The sequence below is a fragment of the Nothobranchius furzeri genome, chromosome 2, assembly GCF_043380555.1.
Source record: "Nothobranchius furzeri strain GRZ-AD chromosome 2, NfurGRZ-RIMD1, whole genome shotgun sequence".
Classification (NCBI taxonomy): Eukaryota; Metazoa; Chordata; class Actinopteri; order Cyprinodontiformes; family Nothobranchiidae; genus Nothobranchius; species Nothobranchius furzeri.
The window spans coordinates 60,138,024-60,156,033 of record NC_091742.1 but is presented as its reverse complement, the minus strand read 5'-3'; the positions used below and the strand labels follow the sequence as shown (position 1 = coordinate 60,156,033).

At 42.7% G+C, this 18,010-nt stretch overlaps 1 protein-coding gene across 2 annotated transcripts; it reads right to left on the bottom strand.

Annotated features, from left to right (window-relative positions):
* Window positions 1–638: 638 nt before the first annotated feature.
* pik3c3 (phosphatidylinositol 3-kinase, catalytic subunit type 3) lies at window positions 639–12,481 on the bottom strand. Of its 2 annotated transcripts, XM_054747688.2 has the most exons (26): window positions 12,197–12,481; window positions 10,593–10,781; window positions 10,366–10,509; window positions 10,164–10,293; window positions 9,994–10,020; window positions 9,478–9,564; window positions 9,262–9,357; window positions 9,122–9,193; window positions 8,863–8,967; window positions 7,926–8,018; window positions 7,657–7,842; window positions 7,178–7,308; window positions 6,944–7,025; window positions 6,788–6,855; window positions 6,597–6,702; window positions 6,309–6,425; window positions 5,822–5,953; window positions 5,565–5,693; window positions 4,254–4,323; window positions 4,090–4,154; window positions 3,877–3,961; window positions 3,729–3,803; window positions 3,466–3,634; window positions 1,264–1,354; window positions 986–1,111; window positions 639–907 (listed from the first exon to the last, which is right to left on the bottom strand). In XM_054747688.2, exons 1-26 carry the CDS (start codon window positions 12,259–12,261, stop codon window positions 893–895), a joined length of 2,655 nt encoding a protein of 884 aa, XP_054603663.1. In that variant the 5' UTR covers window positions 12,262–12,481; the 3' UTR covers window positions 639–892. The 2 variants fall into 2 exon arrangements, with proteins under 2 accessions (XP_054603663.1, XP_015802253.1); XM_015946767.3 differs by lacking the exon at window positions 9,994–10,020.
* Window positions 12,482–18,010: the final 5,529 nt, after the last annotated feature.

Genomic DNA, 18,010 nt, shown 5'->3' with positions numbered 1-18,010 from the left:
TTATTAAGCATTAATAAATAAAAGTGCTCTTTATTAATGTTACCGTACTGTTAACTATTAAGTGTCCCTAAGGTTAGGACGCCAAATCCGTAAATCGATCCATACATAATGATTAAGCAGTTGTTCATAGTTTATTAACGCTTAATAATACACTAAGTAACATTAATAAAGGAACCCCTCTTGTTTAGTGTTACCAGTAGTTTAATTACAACATGAATTTTCCCACCATTTCCCAACATGAGGCTTTAAAGGGTTCCATTCTTGGCCTATATGGAGTAAATTATTTCAGATTTTCAAGACCTGAGGCAGAGAAATAGAATGTAACCATTGAAAAATGAACATTTGAGTTGCAGCTGACTAGAATGATGCTTTTCTTTTCTCACTATGTAACCTGAGACCTTTACTGAGAGCTGTTATTTCAGTCTGCAGCCAAAAGAGAAGCTTCACTCAGGACGGTCGGTGCTGTGTGCTGAACAGGAGATGCTGAGTCATCCTCTCTCTGACTCACCCCCAACGTCGACAACATGAGCGTCCAAAAACGGTCAGCAGAAACGTGCTATGTCCCATAAACGCTCACAGCAGCGCTTCTGTGAGAAAATAAACGCTGAACACGAGTACAAACACAGGAGTGGAAACGCTTACTTATCAACGGCATTTTATTTGGCTTCATTCATTCATTCTTCATTCAGCAACTAATGTACACAATATATACAGGAGCAAACAAAGGTCTACGTGTCCTTGTTTTGCCATCTTGCAGTGAAGGTTGGCAGTGCTTTCTTGGCCTTTTCTCCAGTGTTTCGGTTTTCCCCCTCGTCTCTCAAAAGGATGCGGACAAAAAGAGTCGCAGAACGGGTTTGAACCAGTTCAGCCTCCTGTCACCCATCCATTTCGTTCATCTGCGCCAATACTGGAGATAAAAAGGGTTAGGTTTTAGTTAGGAGACACTTAATGCACGTTCATCTCCTTCTGTGGCTCGTAAGCTCACCTGAGCAAACTTGTGTATCTGCTCGACCACAGCAGCAAATAAAGCCCCCACGCTCTCGTCGATCAGAGTCTGCATGTAGTGGACGGCCTCCTCGTCCGACAGGTCCAATCTGAACTTATCCTGCACCTGAAGCAGCAGAAATGAGGTTTTAGTAGCTGATATGAACCCGAGGGCTAATCTGGAGTTACTTTTAGCCCTTCACAGGCTCAGCTACATGTGTTAGTGTTAGGATTATACAGGAAATTGTCTTATCTATTCAAATCCAAAGATCAAAGTACCTTTTTAACGGTCTTGTCAGGCTCCAGAGCGATGTCAGGAATATTGGCATCCACCATGAGCGAGAACAGGTTCAGGATCAGGTTGGAGTATCTGAGGAAAACAGAGTTTTACAAACTACAGCATTTATTTTCCTTTCTCAAGGCAACTCGACTGGTTGACCTATTTTAAGAACTGCAGATCAGCAAAAGCTGTGGCTTCCAGGGATGTTCCGATCATGTAATTTTGCTCCCGATCCGATTCCGTGTCATCTGTTTTTAAGAAGCCGCCGATACCGAGTCCCGATCCGACACTTTATAAATGCATCAAGAAAAAAATGAGAACACGATAGTTTTATTTATTTATTTTTTACCTGTATTTGATATAGTGCCTTCTTGAGTCCTGGGACCCCCCAAGGCGCTTTACAACACAATCAGTCATTCACCCATTCACGCCCTGGTGGTGATTGTAAAGCTAAATAAACACAACATTTATTTCCTCCTCACATTTCACAACACACACACACACCGACTCCTGCCTCTCGCAGCACCTCGCGATAGAACACGACACGAGAAACTCGCTGAATTTGCACATTTACAGTGAGTTAATAGTGATGAGCTACGATGTAGCCACAGCTGCCCTGGGGCACACTGACTGAGGCGAGGCTGCCATACACAAGCACCACCGGTTCCTCTGAACACCACCAGTAGGCAAGGTGGGTTAAGTGTCTTGCCCAAGGACACAGCGCAGCAACAAACTGAGCGGGGCTTGAACCCGCAACCTTCCGATTACGGGGCGAGCTCTTAACTCCAGTGCCGCCATTGCCCACACCAGTTGTCCTTTAAGTTATTTTTAATCGTTAATGCGTTTATTTATTTCTACGTCGATGTCATCTTTTTAGTTGTTTTGGTCACAAAACATCATTTGTTTGGAAAGTACATTCATAAGGAACATGTTAATATTAGTATGTGTTAAAATAAACGGTCATTTACCATTTAAATTAATAACATGTTACCATTAAGAATAAATGCAGCCTCAGTGGTCGGCTGTTTTCCGCAACAGGGATGGCATAACACACGACGGTCAGTGGTGGAGTAACTTTTTTCTACGAAACACCTGTAGAGCTGCTGGCGTCTGTAACGTATACAAAAGGGTCTGTAAAGGTAGGAAGAGAAAGCAGATCATACCATGACTTAAGGAGACTGCAGAACCCAACGCTTGCAACCACAGACCCTCGTCTAGTGTGGTAAATATTCAACTATCTTGACATTTTTGCTGTCCGTAGACTATTTCTTGGTTTCTTAACGTCTCTTTTAGTGTTGGCTGGCTTAGCGGAGGTGCTGCAGCGAGCCGAGCATGGTCAGCACTACCTTTCCCCCCTCGTTAAATGACCAGTTTGCACACATGACATGTAGGGATGCACCAATACCGATACTGGTATACTGGTATCGGTATCGACACAGATACCGATACCAGTATCGGTATTGGTAAAAGTTAACAGATACCAGTAACTGATACCAATGCAGTTGCTTGAAAGTGACTTCACTGTAACTTGTCATTTCTGTTCACCTAATATTTTAGTTTTGTGATCATTTATAGTACTTTTTATCTACCTCACAGTCTTTTCCTATTGAAAACAGAGAAGAAAATAAAAGCTGTATTCCAATTCATTGCATTTTTTGTGTGGTAGAAGTATCGGTATCAGAAATCGGTATCGGCGAGTACTCAGATCAAAGTATCCGTATCGTATCGGTTTGGAAATAAGTGGTATCGTTGCATCCCTAATTACGTGTTTTCATTACACTCCCGTTGCTGTTCATTTAAAAATACATCCAGTTTACATTTTCTCTCGCTCATGGGGGCAACCATGTTCTATGTTAGCTAACAGCTACATATTATGGTGTGTGAATTCCCGGACTACCCTAAATTGTGGAACTTACAGCGTTGTTGTCTGCGAAACAGAGAACACTGATGAAGCGGAACTTGTTGAATTTAAAACTAAACCATTATTATTTCCTTAGAAAATCTCTTTCTTGAGATCAATTTAAATAGAAATATTTGTCGTTTCAAATGGTTGAATCCGATTTTCCCCGCCAATTCCGATTTCCTGAAAATCACATGATCGGACCCGATTTCCGCTCACGTGATCGGAGCATCCCCAGTGGCTTCGCTCGCTCATAAGTCAGTAAAAGCCCAGTTTTAGTTGTGGACATTTTTACGTTTACCTCCTGAGGTGAAGGAAGGCGGTGTAGCACTGCTTCCTGAACTCCTGGTACTGTTCGCTCTGTGTGCCGCCCATCCCCTCCACCATCTCTTTACTCAGCTTCATGGGCGGGGGCAGAGGTTTGGGGTCTCGGCCGAGGATGTAGCCAAAGTCGATGTGGAAGAGCTTCCCTGGATGAAGACGGGAGAGGAAACCGTGTGGGAGGGGAAAAGACAAACTCTGGAAGCATGAAGCTTGGTTTCTTACCGAGCGTGTTTATCTTACCGGTCTTTGTCAGCAGCAGGTTGTCCAGGTGTCTGTCTCCAACTCCCAGGATGTACGTGATGACACAGTAACCAGCTGGAAGACAAAAGCACTCTTCAGACTGGAGATAGTTAATGACCTGTGGACACGTATGTGTCAGCGGTCTCACCGCAGCTTTTGACATAGGTGTCCATCACCTCTGAGCTGACGCCGTACGGCCCCTTTTCACTCGGGGCGTGCTTCCTGAAGAAGCTCTGTCGAGATTAAAATAGCAGGTCACGCCAAACGGCCACAGATTTCGCCAACGACGCAAGATCTTTGCAGCAAATCCTTAAGACTACGACGACTCAGAATCCCACAGCGCAAACTAAAACCAACCCACCTGGATGTTTCCTTCTGTAGCCAGAACCTCAGCCACAGGGACAGACTGGACAAACTGCATAAAACCTGGGACAGAACCGTACTCGTCTTAGCTTGGCTTAGCTTAGCAGAGGCTAGCACATTTAACTTATTAAAAGTTTTATTGGACGTTCTACTTTGACTCACCGTGCTTGGTGCTGGTGGCCAGAACTTTATATGGCGTCAACTTCAGGTCCAAGTTCTCTTTCCGCAACAGCTGCAAATGCAACAACAATTAGAAAGTATTCCAAAACCTCAAATGCTGATAAATAAGAACAGTGACAAGCTACTAAGCTTCTGCAAATGACATCGGGTCTATGACATCACAAATGAGACATAAGAACCAATCACAAAAACTCAGGATTTCAGATTTTCTAGGTGATAGAAATCTGACGCGAAAAGCAGCAGAACTGTGTAACGTCCAGCAATGGTCAGCTTTCACCTACAGATTGACCTACATGCATCTGCAGACATAAATTCCATTCTCTACAGTGGATTTTACATCCTAGCTTCCAACAACCCAGAAGGATACTGCAGCCTTGTTGACATTTCAGGAGGAACAAGATGTCAGCCTGTGTTCCCAAACAAAGCCTTCTTCTGATAACACCGCAGGATTGCTCACTCGCTGAATAAAGTGACTATTTTCAGCTCATATGAGTTAATCAGTCGTGAAATGAATGAACAAATGTTATATGAATACTAATGAAATGTTTTGATTAATCTGTGCTTAAATTAATAAGGTTGAAATGAAACATTTTGGTATTATGATCAGTAATGTTGGTTTAACAAGTGAATCACTATTTTCTGACGGCTCACACACTCAGACGCGTGACGATGACAAGGTTAAGCTAATATCCTGACACATTGCTTTCTGTTCCACGAATCAGAACTCCTGTATCTGACGCAAGGCGTGACGTTCCGAGGTTTGCTTGTGAACACCCTTAACATGGCACGTCCCGGCTGGCCAAGAATTCATAACATGAGAATGTTAAAACAGAGCTCACTTAAGGATGAGTCAGTTCTGGAGAAAGCTACGGACTGGCCATCCGGAGCGAACCCTTTTTAACCCAAAGCTTTCGACGAGCTGAAAGCTGCCTACAGCTGACACAGCAAAACGGTTCCCTCAGCTATTCAGAACCAGCTGTTCTAGACACAAACGATTTCATCTATCTGTTGTGAGCAGGGAGACGACTCTGGACCGACCTGGTCGTACTGCGGGCTTTTCTACAAACCTCAGTACTTTGGGGTCACCCCCCCCGACATCTCGGATCCAAAAGGGAGTCTCCTCAGGGGTACGTAGAACACAGCATTGGTCATAAGTAAAGGTAATACATTAAGCTTAAAAGCATCAACGTTTACCCTCTACAACTATAATTACTCAGTGGAGGATTCGGGGTTTTGTTTTGAGAGATTTTAGCTGTAATTTTGATCGTACACACAAATATCAACCAGTTTTACTTTGTCCATGAGCGAGATGATCTGCAGGATGAGCTGATCCTGTCTCAGGTCGTCTCCGTGTTTGAAGATGACCGGGTACATGGCTCCGTCCTCCGTTTTGAAGATCAGCTTGGCCGGCATCAGAGCGCTCTGACTCACATGAACGAAAGGGAACGAGTTACAGCTAAATTCATCACGTGGGCCTTTATTTATTGAATTTGGTGAAGTGGTGTGAAGCTGGCTGGGAGGGACTGAATCTGAGCTGAAACTCTAGAAACCTTAAAGAGTGTGGCCGTCTCTGGGACGATCCCTCTGATTCTGATCTGGGGCTCCAGAGGGAGAGGAATGGGCTCGATGTCGGAGAGGTTCACCTTCTCGTTGTCGGCCAGCAGAGCCTGGAGCCGCTCCGTCTGCAGACACACACACACACACACACACACACACACACACACACACACACACACACACACACACACACACACACACACACACACACACACACACACACACACACACACACACACACACACACACACACACACACACACACACACACACACACACACACACACACACACACACACACACACACACACACACAAAGGAACGCTGACATCAACACAGCTCGGCACAAGTGGAGAGCTCACTGATTAAACGGAACAATCATTTATTTACGGCAGTAAAAAAGTGAAATGCACCTGATTCTAATTGCAAATAAATACAAATACTTTAAAGTTTTGTCACGCAAATGCGTTCAGCTGTAACCTTCTTCTTGCGATTTCCGCTCTCTCTTTGGACAGCTTTCATGAGCTGCACCAATCTGTCCACGAAGGTCTGCTGGGAAGCCAGGAGCGAGCGCATCACCTTCACACTCCGATCGCCCTGCAGGGAGGAAGAGTTTACCATCATCAGCGTCAGGCTGCCCGTTTTTCATTTTTACTGCGGCATCACATAAAAACTGCATAAATTCTTTACTGTGACAAAAGAAAAACAGTAAAGGAAGCTACTCTGGACCCTTCTTTAACCGTTTTGCGTTTCATTGCGAGCTTTCACCTTTAGCAGCGCCTGGCTGAACCTCCTCATGACGTTCAGGTACATCTCATGAGTTTTCGGGTCTCGCTGCTGCGTGTCCTGGTCCTCACACTCCACAATCACGTACCTGAGACATATAAGACTTTACACACACACACACACACACGGCGTCTGCTGTAATGGACCACGCGGCTTTACTGATCGGTGCTCACCAGTACAGGTAGTTGGCGAGCGTAGAGTTCTTGCAAGCCCGCGAGATGAGAAAAGTGCACAGATCTTGCTAAAAAACATAAAAGAAAGACAACTTTATGCTTTTATTGAGATACGCTTACAGTGACGAAGGACGTTTCTAAAGGACGTTTTCTCACCTCTAAATTCTCACTGTCTATTCCTTTTCCTCTCTGCTGCGGGGCGGAGGATGATCCAGATGTGCCTGACTGACTCTGAGAACTACAAACATGGTAAAACAAACAGAGTCCATTAAATCACATTTAAACAGAGACAGGGATGTTTTTAGGGAGCAAATTTAGATCCTGGACGTAAAAGTGAAACTACAGAGCTCTTTAGCATAGCGTTTTGTGCAAACGTTGCTATGAGCTAACCTGTCTGGTGTGGAGTCGTCTGAAAGACCCTGGCTGTCCCTCTTGCTGCCTGGCTCTAAGCCTCCCTGAATCTCACTGAAGTTTTCGTACTTGAGCGCCTGCACCAGCTGCAGGAGGTACATCAGCAGGTCCTGAGCAGAACAGAGGAGAATGATGACATGCTGCACATGAAAATGAAAAACGTTATAAAAACATGAAATGTTTATGTTTATTTATTTGGCAGACGCTTTTATCCAAAGCGACTTACAATTTATAACCTATAGGGCGTGTTGTCGTCTGTGGGGGAAACCGGAGTACCCGGAGGAAACCCACGCACGCATGGCTGCAGCCGCGTTTTAAACCTGCATTCATCTTGCCACGAGGCAACAGTGCTAACAACTGCGCCACCATGCAGACCGAGTATTTGACATTTCTGTAACTTTAGCTACCAAACTATCCAAACGGCAGCTTTTACAGCCTGACCCACCCCCTCTTTATACCTCATCATCAGCCTGCTGCAGGCGTGCCACAGCGTAGCGTCTCACTGTTGGGTTGGTGAAATGAGAGGACAGTAGCTCCAGGGAGTCCTCCACATCCATGGGCCTCCATTTCCCCAACAGCTCCAGAGCTTGCTTGGCCTCCTGAGGCAGATCCCAGTTCACACATTTCAGGAACTTTGTCAGCGCCTGGAGCCGGAGGAGGAGGAGGAAGAGGCAATGAGCATGTGCAGAACTCAAGTCAGTGAGAAGGTAACAGAAGAAATGACCACCTTTTCCTGAGTGGTGAGATAGTATCTGAACTTCCACACCAGGTCTTGTTCTTCAGAGCTCAGCTGCTTGGTTGGAGGGTAGCTCACAATGATCTGTTGGCAACATAATGAGCGATTTATTGTTGGGAATACAAATAAACACGGAGAATCTCTCCACCCATTAAAGTAACACTAAGTAAGTTTCCTGCTTCTCCCCCTAATGGTTGAAAATAGAATTACACCTGCCATAACAGCCCTGCTGCAGGCTGCAGACGATGCCATCAGACAATGTGTTGTTTTTAGCATGTTTTTATGAATGTGGGGCTACTGGCAGTTCAGAAAATGATTACCATTTTGCTGCTTTTTCACACGGTTTGAAAGTGAAACCAAAGAGTCTCCAAAGACGTTAGTCTCTTACTTTTACTTCCAGGCAACAAAAAAAAGCTACATTTTTCTTCTTCTTGCTCTTTTCACAGACAGTCGGCAAGCTGAAAAAGCTAACTGCTAGCTTTTATATAAGCTACTAAAACGGTTCAAACAGAGATGAGGTTCTACAGTTACCTCTGATGCTGCCGCACTTACTGAGGAAGAAGAAATCGCATTAGGGAGGATGCTAATGATTTTGTTTCTAATTTAATTAATTTTACTCATGAAAAATCCCATAAAGTCGTTGCTGCTGAGGGAATAGATGGTTCAGAGCTATGATTCTGTGCGAGTCTGGCAACTGTACTGAAAATAAATGTAGGATTATTCGTATTCTCTTCAATTAGCGATGAAAAATAAGCAGTTCTAGCAGGTAGACAGCTCCCACTAGTGTTCCTACCCAAACCACAAAAGTGCTGTTTTTGGTCAGCGGAGTGTTAAACTATGAGAAGTTGCTAAAGTTTCTGATTCAAGAATCACCTAAACCAATTTGAAAGCAACAGCTTAAAGCATGAAATACTTGGAAGTCTCTTACATTGAGCTGGTCACGTGTGGCAGCATTGGGCTTCAGGTCGTGGTCCGAGGGCCCGCTGCGGAGACTACGAGCCAGTTTGTGGTGTTTGCTCTCCACTAGATTCTCCTGAGAGAACGAATAACACACACACACACACACACACACACACACACACACACACACACACACACACACACACACACACACACACACACAGTGAATTTAACTGAAATCTGGAGCTTAAGATCATTATGAATCAACAACATCATCGTTATCTCACCATGCCCATCTGAGGGTCGGGAACTTTAACAATGTCACAGCTGGTGAGGACAGGTGATGAATCATCTCCATCCTGAATGAAAACAAAGCCCCGTCAGCTGACTCCAGTACCAATACTGATGAAATACTAAGTAAAAATACCTTCTCGTAGTACACAATGCTGTACTCCTTGTCGTTTGTTTTGATGCGGGGGAACTCCACCATGAGGTACATGAAGTTGGAGCTACGCTTCTCAATCTGCAGAGAGACATTTGGTTCTGAAACTAAACTGGGTTTGGTGAGTGCTTTTGTGATGAGAATGTAACATCCAGTGGGCAAAATAAGATCCAACCTGGTACAAATTCAGGCTAAGCTCACCTCGTTGATCATCTCGATCTCTCTGAAGGTCAGCCGGTCCAGCCAGTCCACCTTCACCATGTGTCCCTGCCGGTGCGCCTTTGTCAGCTGGGTGGAGAGGAGACCGAGGTTAGGTGTTGATGTCGCAGAACCAGTAGCAACATGGCTGCTGGTGCGCCAAACATGCACAAACTCAAACATCGGCAGCCAGCCCAGCATCTCTGCTCACACACGGGCCGATCCGATCATCAGTAGGGGTGATGGGAATGTAAGCACACGCCTGATCACGGCCACAACTAAAATTAGAGCTCACCATGGAATGAACTTAACGAGAAGTTTAATCATGAGACGTCATTGCTCTGAAGTTCCGTAGTTACCGTGTTACATCAACGTAAACCCATGCGCGCACACACACGGCAGCAGCAGAAATCCTAAAAACAAAACGTGTGTGTGATGTTTGAACAACGCAGCCTAGACATACGAGTGTTCACACCACAACCTGGGTCAAAATGCTTATTCTGCTCCTCTTGTACTCACATCACTGAGCACCTGCAGGTCACGGCCCTGGAACAGACGATGGTTTAGACAAGACGCTCCATCTGAAGGTTTCTACTTCACCTTCAAGCTGATTCTCTCTCTTTGACGTCATAAAGGCACTCCCACGCACAAACGTGAACAAAATCCTACGTTCTCTGCTGTTTTCATACCTTGGCTAGTCTGCCCATCTGGTCCTCCGTCAGGCTGCTGCTAGTGCGTCCCGGTGTGGTGGTGGGCTCTCCTCCGTCCCCCTCCACACCCGGCCAGACCTTCAGGTCGTGCATCCCTTGCCGAAACATGCTAGAGCAGGATTTGAAGCTTAAACGTTTATCTGCAGGAAACTCTACGCAACAGTTGCAGAGAAAAACTTACCCATATTTGCCAAACAAGGTGACGGTGGTCCCGCCGACGGGGACGGCCTTGCCGGGTCCATAGACGTCCCACACGGTGAGAGCAACCTGAGCACTCTGGGGAAGGTCTGGGTATTTGACCGGCAGCCGAAGCCACTCGTTCCAGCTTCACAGGACAAAAACCACCGCGTAAATAAAACGTAGACACCTAACTACGGTCTGATTAAAGACAAGTTTTGTTGTTCGTACTTCCAACGTGTGCTGAATGCTTTGTATGATGTCCGAACAGGCAGAGCGAGAGGTTTTCCCTCAGCAAAAACTTGGCAGGTGACGTAGAGGTCCGAGCAGTTCTCCTGGTACAGACCTGAAAACCTCAGCATCGGGTCCTCCAACAGCGCTTTGTAGCTCTTCTGCTCCCGCTTCCCTTCCAAACTGCCTCTGATGGAGAATTAGAATGAAATTAAGTTTAAATTTTTTTACACTCCTTCATTTGAAAATATCTTATAATAAAATGTGTATAACAGTTTTTCCATTTCTGTCCTAAAAAAAAACCTTCAAATTTGTTGTTTAATTCTTTCTTTTTGCTAAATTTGACAATTGACTCTTAAAACATTTAGATAAAAGTACACAAGTATCCAGAAGTTTATCATTCTTCTGTTATTTATGCAAACGCACTGGTATTAGTTTTGAGGGCTGATTATAGGGATGTATGTTTATGTTTATTCATTTAGCAGATGCTTTTATCCAAAGCGACTTACAATTTATAACCTATAGGGCATGTTGTGATCTGTGGGAGAAACCGGAGTACCTGGAGGAAACCCACACATGCATGCGGAGAACACGCAACTCCACGCAGAAAGGCCGCAGCCGAGCCGAGTTTCGAACCTGCAACCTTCGTGCTGCGAGGTCAGTGCTAACCACTGCGCCACCATGCAGCCCACCATGTATGAACTTATCGATACACTGAAATGTTGAGACATTGAAAATTACGATACTGAATTGATAAAAATTGGCATATCGATTTTTTATTGAGAATTTAGTGCAAACATTTACTGTATTTAATTTGTGTGGTGTAATTCACACTCCGACTGCTAGGTGGCAGCAGTTTTAACGCCTTCATTCTGACGGAATCTTGCGATAACTAGATATGTCTAAATTCGGTCTTATAAGTGACAAATATATGGCTTCTAGTACTGCAATATATCGTATCGCCAGATTTTACCACTTAGCTGATTTTGAAGGTGAACATTTCCAACTTAAGATGGTTTATAATCGTGAGCTCATGTCAATTTCTTACTGCTGCTTGGCAATCCTGCTTTCATGAACTGAATATTGCCCTCTTCGGATGAGCACCCAGTCAGTTTCTTCGTCTCTATTTCTTTATTAAAAGCAACAATTATAGATTATTTAAATAAGATCAACCTTAGATTAGACTCAGTCTGTGTATTAACAGTGCAGAGGATGTAAAGTTTGGCCATAGTGCATCCCTACTTTATTAACAATGTAATAAATAAACTCAAACAGCTGTAAACATGGATAAAGATGACGTCATGTGCACATTTTTCTAATTGACCAGGAGGCACGCGCTCTCTTGCAACAGATAAAGACAGGTGGAGTTCATCTTTAAGAGGGAAATAATGAACTTGCAGCTCTAAGGCTCCCGTTTCTAGCCACTTGGACCCATATTTGGTTAAAATATGACAAATAAATGAAGCTTTTCAAACGATTTAAACATTTAAAATGACACAGCAGTCTCATGTGTCATGTAAACAGCAAGCATCCTGTCAAGTCACAGGAAAGAAAGTAGTTCCGCCGCTTGACTTAAAAAAAATGGCCGAATCAGCGAAACTTACATCTTAAGTTGAACGTTAATGTCCAGATCACAGCTGTAGACATAGTTAAATTTGTCAGTGTCCATCTTCCGGGAAAACACTCGGTTCTACCCCCAACCCAGACGGCTTCAACATGAAATCCCGGGCGGTTGCAGGAGCCTTTGCGACAAGGCCTTGGTTCAGAAACAGTCCACAGAGCTGAGGTAACACTCCGACAGCAGGTTAAATAATTAACGGGTCTTTGACCCAACTCGGAAAGACAGCTAAGTGCTTTAATTCACGGCGAAGACGCTAATATAGCGGCTGTCTCCCCGGGCATGATTTAAGGCTTTTATTTGTAGCTACACAACACACAGAGCAACAGAAATTCCCATCCAGGCCATAGTAATCGAATGTTGATGTGATGAGGCGGAGATTAACATGAGGACAATCGTGAATACGTGTTTTGATTAGCAGAGCCTGATGCGGAAGAGCCGAAAACAACGACAAGGGGCGGGGCTTTGGGTTAAAAGCACAACGCAAAAAAAAAATAAAATAAAATGGGCTCAAGAAAATAACACAGGCTGGCAGCTACCAAGTTCATAACTTCATTAAACCCCAAAAGCCATTACTACCATAAGACTTAAAGAGACAATGTGTAGTTTTTCTCATTAATCTCTGGAAAGATCCATTGAAATGTTGTTGAAAATGAAGTAAATGATGCCCAGTAGTTGAAAAACATTGGCGGCTTTGTAACATATAACCATAAAAATCGGGCCTAAAATACAGAGTAAGGTCTAGCTGAAGCCACAGATGAAAATACATGGGAGTGGGTAAGCCTCTGGGCAACATCATATTAGAAATCATGTTTTCTTCTACATGAGCCCTTGAGGACAAAAAGCATTTTACTGATCTGTGACAAATGGTTACAAAACCTTCTCCATTCATAAACGTTGTTGTTTTACACATTTACCTCTTCACTCATTGCCAGTGATGAAAGTCTGATGTGCTTGTCATTTTGCTGGAGGTTGAACAATTTGACAAAGTACTCGAAAATTGTGCTCCCAGAGATTTTTTACCCTAATGGCCATCTGATAGTAAGGGCTTACTCAAACACAAAATTACCACTTGCTTGCAATGATTTAAGTATATTCTGCCCCTTATCGCTGGAGAAAATACACACTGTGACTTTAAATTCTACAGTACATTCTGAATTTTAATAAATGAAAAGCCCACAGACTTTATAAAAATCATGCAAGTACGTATACCTGAATTCAGAGTTAAATATTAATGCATAATGAAAATGTAGAGAACTATGAAGGAGTTGTAAACCACCACGAATGTATTTATACTTTGTTCATGAGACACATCATCTTTAGAGCTTTAATGTATTTTCTATAAGTAGTTCTTTAAGACTTCTGAAATTCTTTTATTTTACAATTCAAAAATTTCAACAACATTTCTGACCAGTTCTTTAGCTTGACCATGACAACAAATGGTGCAATTGTTGTTTTAAAAAAACTAAGGAACAAGTGGAAGAAAAGAAGACATGTCAAGCAAAAAAAAAAAAACAAAAAAAAACAGCAAACTAAATCTACAGCAGAGCCAAATTTAACATATTTTTAAATAAATGAAAAATATGTAGCAAAAAAAAAACAGAAAATTTGTTCAGTTGATCATAAAATGAGCTCTTTTGGAGTTACGTTGTCATTGCCGTATTACAATTGTTTGTCAGATCTTATTTTTTAACGATTCCAGTCAAAATGCACTTATCCCCAATTAAGTGCACATCCATGAAGCTAAAAGGTGTGACAGGAAAATTTTCATCTTTTGTTTTGATTTGATCCTCCATTTTGTCACAGACAACATGTTTGACACGTCAGGGAAGTTGTAAGGGACTCATAAGCTCCAAGGAGGTCAGCAACACCCACGACTGTGTCGTTAGATTTCATTCCTGCTGTTTCAAAATGAATATTTAAAATAAAAGAACATTAACATGGTCTACAATAATCCAAGAGGGATGAAGTGCGCATTTTCCAAGAAGCAGCTACAGATTGGGTAAATAAGAAAAGCACTCTTGACTGATCAACACACTCCAACTACCAAGGAGGTATCAGAGAAAACCCATGAAGTAGAACGTTATGAGGCCTCTGGGCCTCCTGTGAGAGGTTTGAGAGGATTTTTCCTATGATCTCGACCTCCATCCACACACAGTAAAACCAATGGAAGAAGATGAGCTAATACTTCATTTGGAGCAGAGCAAAGTCAGGTCAGATGGCATTTTTCACCTCTTAACATTTTGTCTTAGCATCATGACAAAAGAAAAGATCAAAACACAGATTTGAAAAGCAGCAGCTATTCAGATCCCAGCTGGCAACTGACTTTTAAGAACTAATTGTGAATCAAACTGTTGAAAGTTTAGTCTCAACTCCAGACATAAATACTGCAATTTATGATGAACAATTCTCAAGAGCAGAGTAATGGCCAAAAAAGTACAGAGAAAATAACAGAGCGATTATAAAGTCTGTGTGTTTGTGACGTGTAAGATGTGTTACTTGTGCAGACGCCCACCTAAAACATGATTAGAAAGAAAGAAAATGATCTTTTCTATAGCGCCTCTCAAAATCAAAGGTGCTTCACAAGAACAACAATTTTAAAAGTAAAAAACCTTTTTTTAAAAGAGATTAAAAATATAAATATGAGAAAACAAAAAATTTGTGGTTAAAAAATGGAAGGAAATGGAAAGAAAAAATGAACAGGAAAGATGGAAATCAGCTGATCCCATAATTAATTGGAATTGGTAGAAGGAGGAGAGGGTGGTGATGAAGGGCACGCCTTAGCCAGCCTGAACAGGTGAGTCTTCAGCTGCTTTTTGAAGGAGACCACTGAGTCCACTGATCTCAGGCTCAGGGGGAGAGAGTTCCAGAGTCTGGGGGCCACAGCAGCAAATGATCTGTCACCTTTGGTCTTTAGCCTGGTGCTGCACAACCAGTAGGCTTTGATCACTGGACCTCAGGGACCTGCTGGGGGTGTAGGGACTAAGAAGATCACCAATGTATGATGGTGCTTGTCCATGTAAGGCCCTATAGACCAGAATCAGGATCTTGAAATGAACCCTGAAGTTGACTGGCAGCCAGTGAAGTTGGAGGAGAAGCGGGGTGATGTGGGTGTGTTTGGAGGACTTGGTCAGAAGTTGAGCACAGACATTCTGATCCACCATCAGACGGTTCAGAGAGGTTTTACTTGGACAAGTGAAAAGAGAGTTACAGTAGTCTAAGCTGCAGTGGCTCAAGAGCAGAGTAATGGCCAAAAAAGTACAGAGAAAATAACAGAGCGATTATAAAGTCTGTGTGTTTGTGACGTGTAAGATGTGTTACTTGTGCAGGTTGCCCCGTAATTGGAAGGTTGCAGGTTCAATTATGGTTCCAGACAGAGAATTCTGCTTTGTCCATGGGCAAGTCACTTAACCCACCTTGCTTGCTTGGCCACACCAAGATTCCTGACAGAGGGTTTAAAAGAGCTATTTTTTAATCTGCTTTGCCTTACGCCCTGAATCACACATATGTTGTACTTCAGTTTAAATGTAAAGTGATGATGTGTGTTTTGACCACGCCAGTCACACACTTTGAGACTTATCAGTTTGTAAAAGTTTGTAATTATTATGTCTACAAAATCAGATGTCAGCACATCTCATATATGACATCACCACAAAATCTCTCCCCTAGCGTAGCTGCTACTTACCACATGGCCAGATTTATGGTGGTTCTTTTCTCCTGATGGAAGGATTCAAAGTTCGCTAAACATAGTCATTTTTCATCAGATTTTCTTTGTGTCTGTTTGATGAAGCGCATTTGTAGTCCTGGACATATTTTTACACAAAACCTAAAATTACTTTTGGCCCCGTTCGAAAATAAGTGCGTTCTTGGCATCAGAATGCATCTTTAAAATCCACGGACATCACATGTGAAATCCAGGCACATAACAAACAGGATTAGAAAATAGCATTTTTAGCCCCATTGACTTGTTTTCGTTTTGTCGTTCTTCTGGGGACCCATGGTGTGGAAGAAGATAGGTGTGACATAGGGTTTTTCTCAGTGCCAAGGAACCTTGCTTTGAGGTTTTGGCCCCACCCTGGTTGCCTAGGAGATAAGTCATCGGGAGCCCAATGTTCATGTTCTACCGAGGCGTGTGTTCGCCATTTGTTAGCCGTTTAGCTAGCTGAACAAGGATACACGGGAAGTGTCTTGTAGCCTAGCCTTGGTCAAAAATTGCCCAGAATACACCGCAGTATTTTCAAAAGGACGGCAGATCAGAATCCAGCAGCTACTTTGGGGACAATTTTCAAGTTTAAAAGTAAGTCAGCTAATTTAAAATGTTTATTTAGATCCAAAGAAGTTATCTATTGTTGGTTAGTTGCTTAGTAGTTGCAGCTTCGGTTGCTAGCGGGTAGTAACTCACTTATATTTTTAATTTAATAAATATATACACAATTTAAAAAGTAAAAGGCTCATTATATATTTATATTGAAACTAATACGTATAAAATATAACGTTATCTCCTGTGTCACGTGACGTTACGTGACCGCCGTGGAAGCCGCGGTCACGTGATGCAAGTCTGTTCCATTTAACCGTTTTCTTTGACCAAGAAAGAACAGTGTCCTTGTAAGCAAGGCGCCTGGCCTCGCAAGACATCGCCTCGCAAGCTCGCAAGGCAAAGCGCCTTGACATTTAGAAACACCCTTAGGCTCCCTATAGGCAGCTTGAGATGTCTAATGTAGCATACCAAAAAGTCTGTGCCATATTTGACCTTCAATGCTATGCAAATTAGTAATGTTTCAAAGGAAAAGATGGGAAGATAGTGTAACACATCATAAGCTTAGACACACAACCATAAATTTGCTCAGTCTAACCCAGTGGTTCCCAAACTTATTTAGCCGCGCACCCCCTTCTATGTCCCGACCATGTCGACGCACCCCCCAGCCCCACATCAGGGCATGGCTATATATATATATATATATATATATATATATATATATATATATATATATATATAACCAGATAAATATAAATATATTTATCAGATGTCAGGCTAAACAGTCACTCGACAGACAGGGTTAAAAAAAATATGATCGACCTTTTCCCCCTTTACTTTCATTTTTATGTTTATGTATTATGTATTATTGAAATAGTAATTAATAAACATTCAATACATTACAATTTCCTTTGATTTAATTTTAAATCAATATTTAGAGCGCCCTGGTAGCACATCAACAATGCAATTTAACGGTTTTCTTAAAGCAGGAACGTTTAACCAGAGCTCTCTCCTTCCTTCTGCATAAACCTGAACTGGTCACCTACTTGTGCGTAATCAAATGTCTACAGGGGAAAAGATGGAAAAGCTATAGCCATGAGGTTCACTTTTGCCTCAGACTGACTTATTGCTGTTTTATGGTGTGGCTGAACCTGCGATCTGCTGCCACGCGGACTGGAATAACAAATGCTGCAGTAATATGAGTTGTAGTCAGGTTCATGAGGAGTCACTGGCTGGAGTTAAGAAATCATACATGACTTTTGGTGTTTCTCAATGTCAGGGCGACTTGTGAGCTTGCGAGGCGATGTCTTGCGAGGCCAGGCGCCTTGCTTACAAGGACACTGTCATTCCTTGGTCAAAGAAAACGGATAAATGGAACAGACTTGCATCACGTGACCGCGGCTTCCACGGCGGTCACGTAATGTCATGTGACATTGGAGATAACGTTATATTTTATACGTATTAGTTTCAATATAAATATATAACAATCCTTTTACTGTTTAAATTGTGTATATGTTTATTAAATTAAATATATAAGTGAGTTAC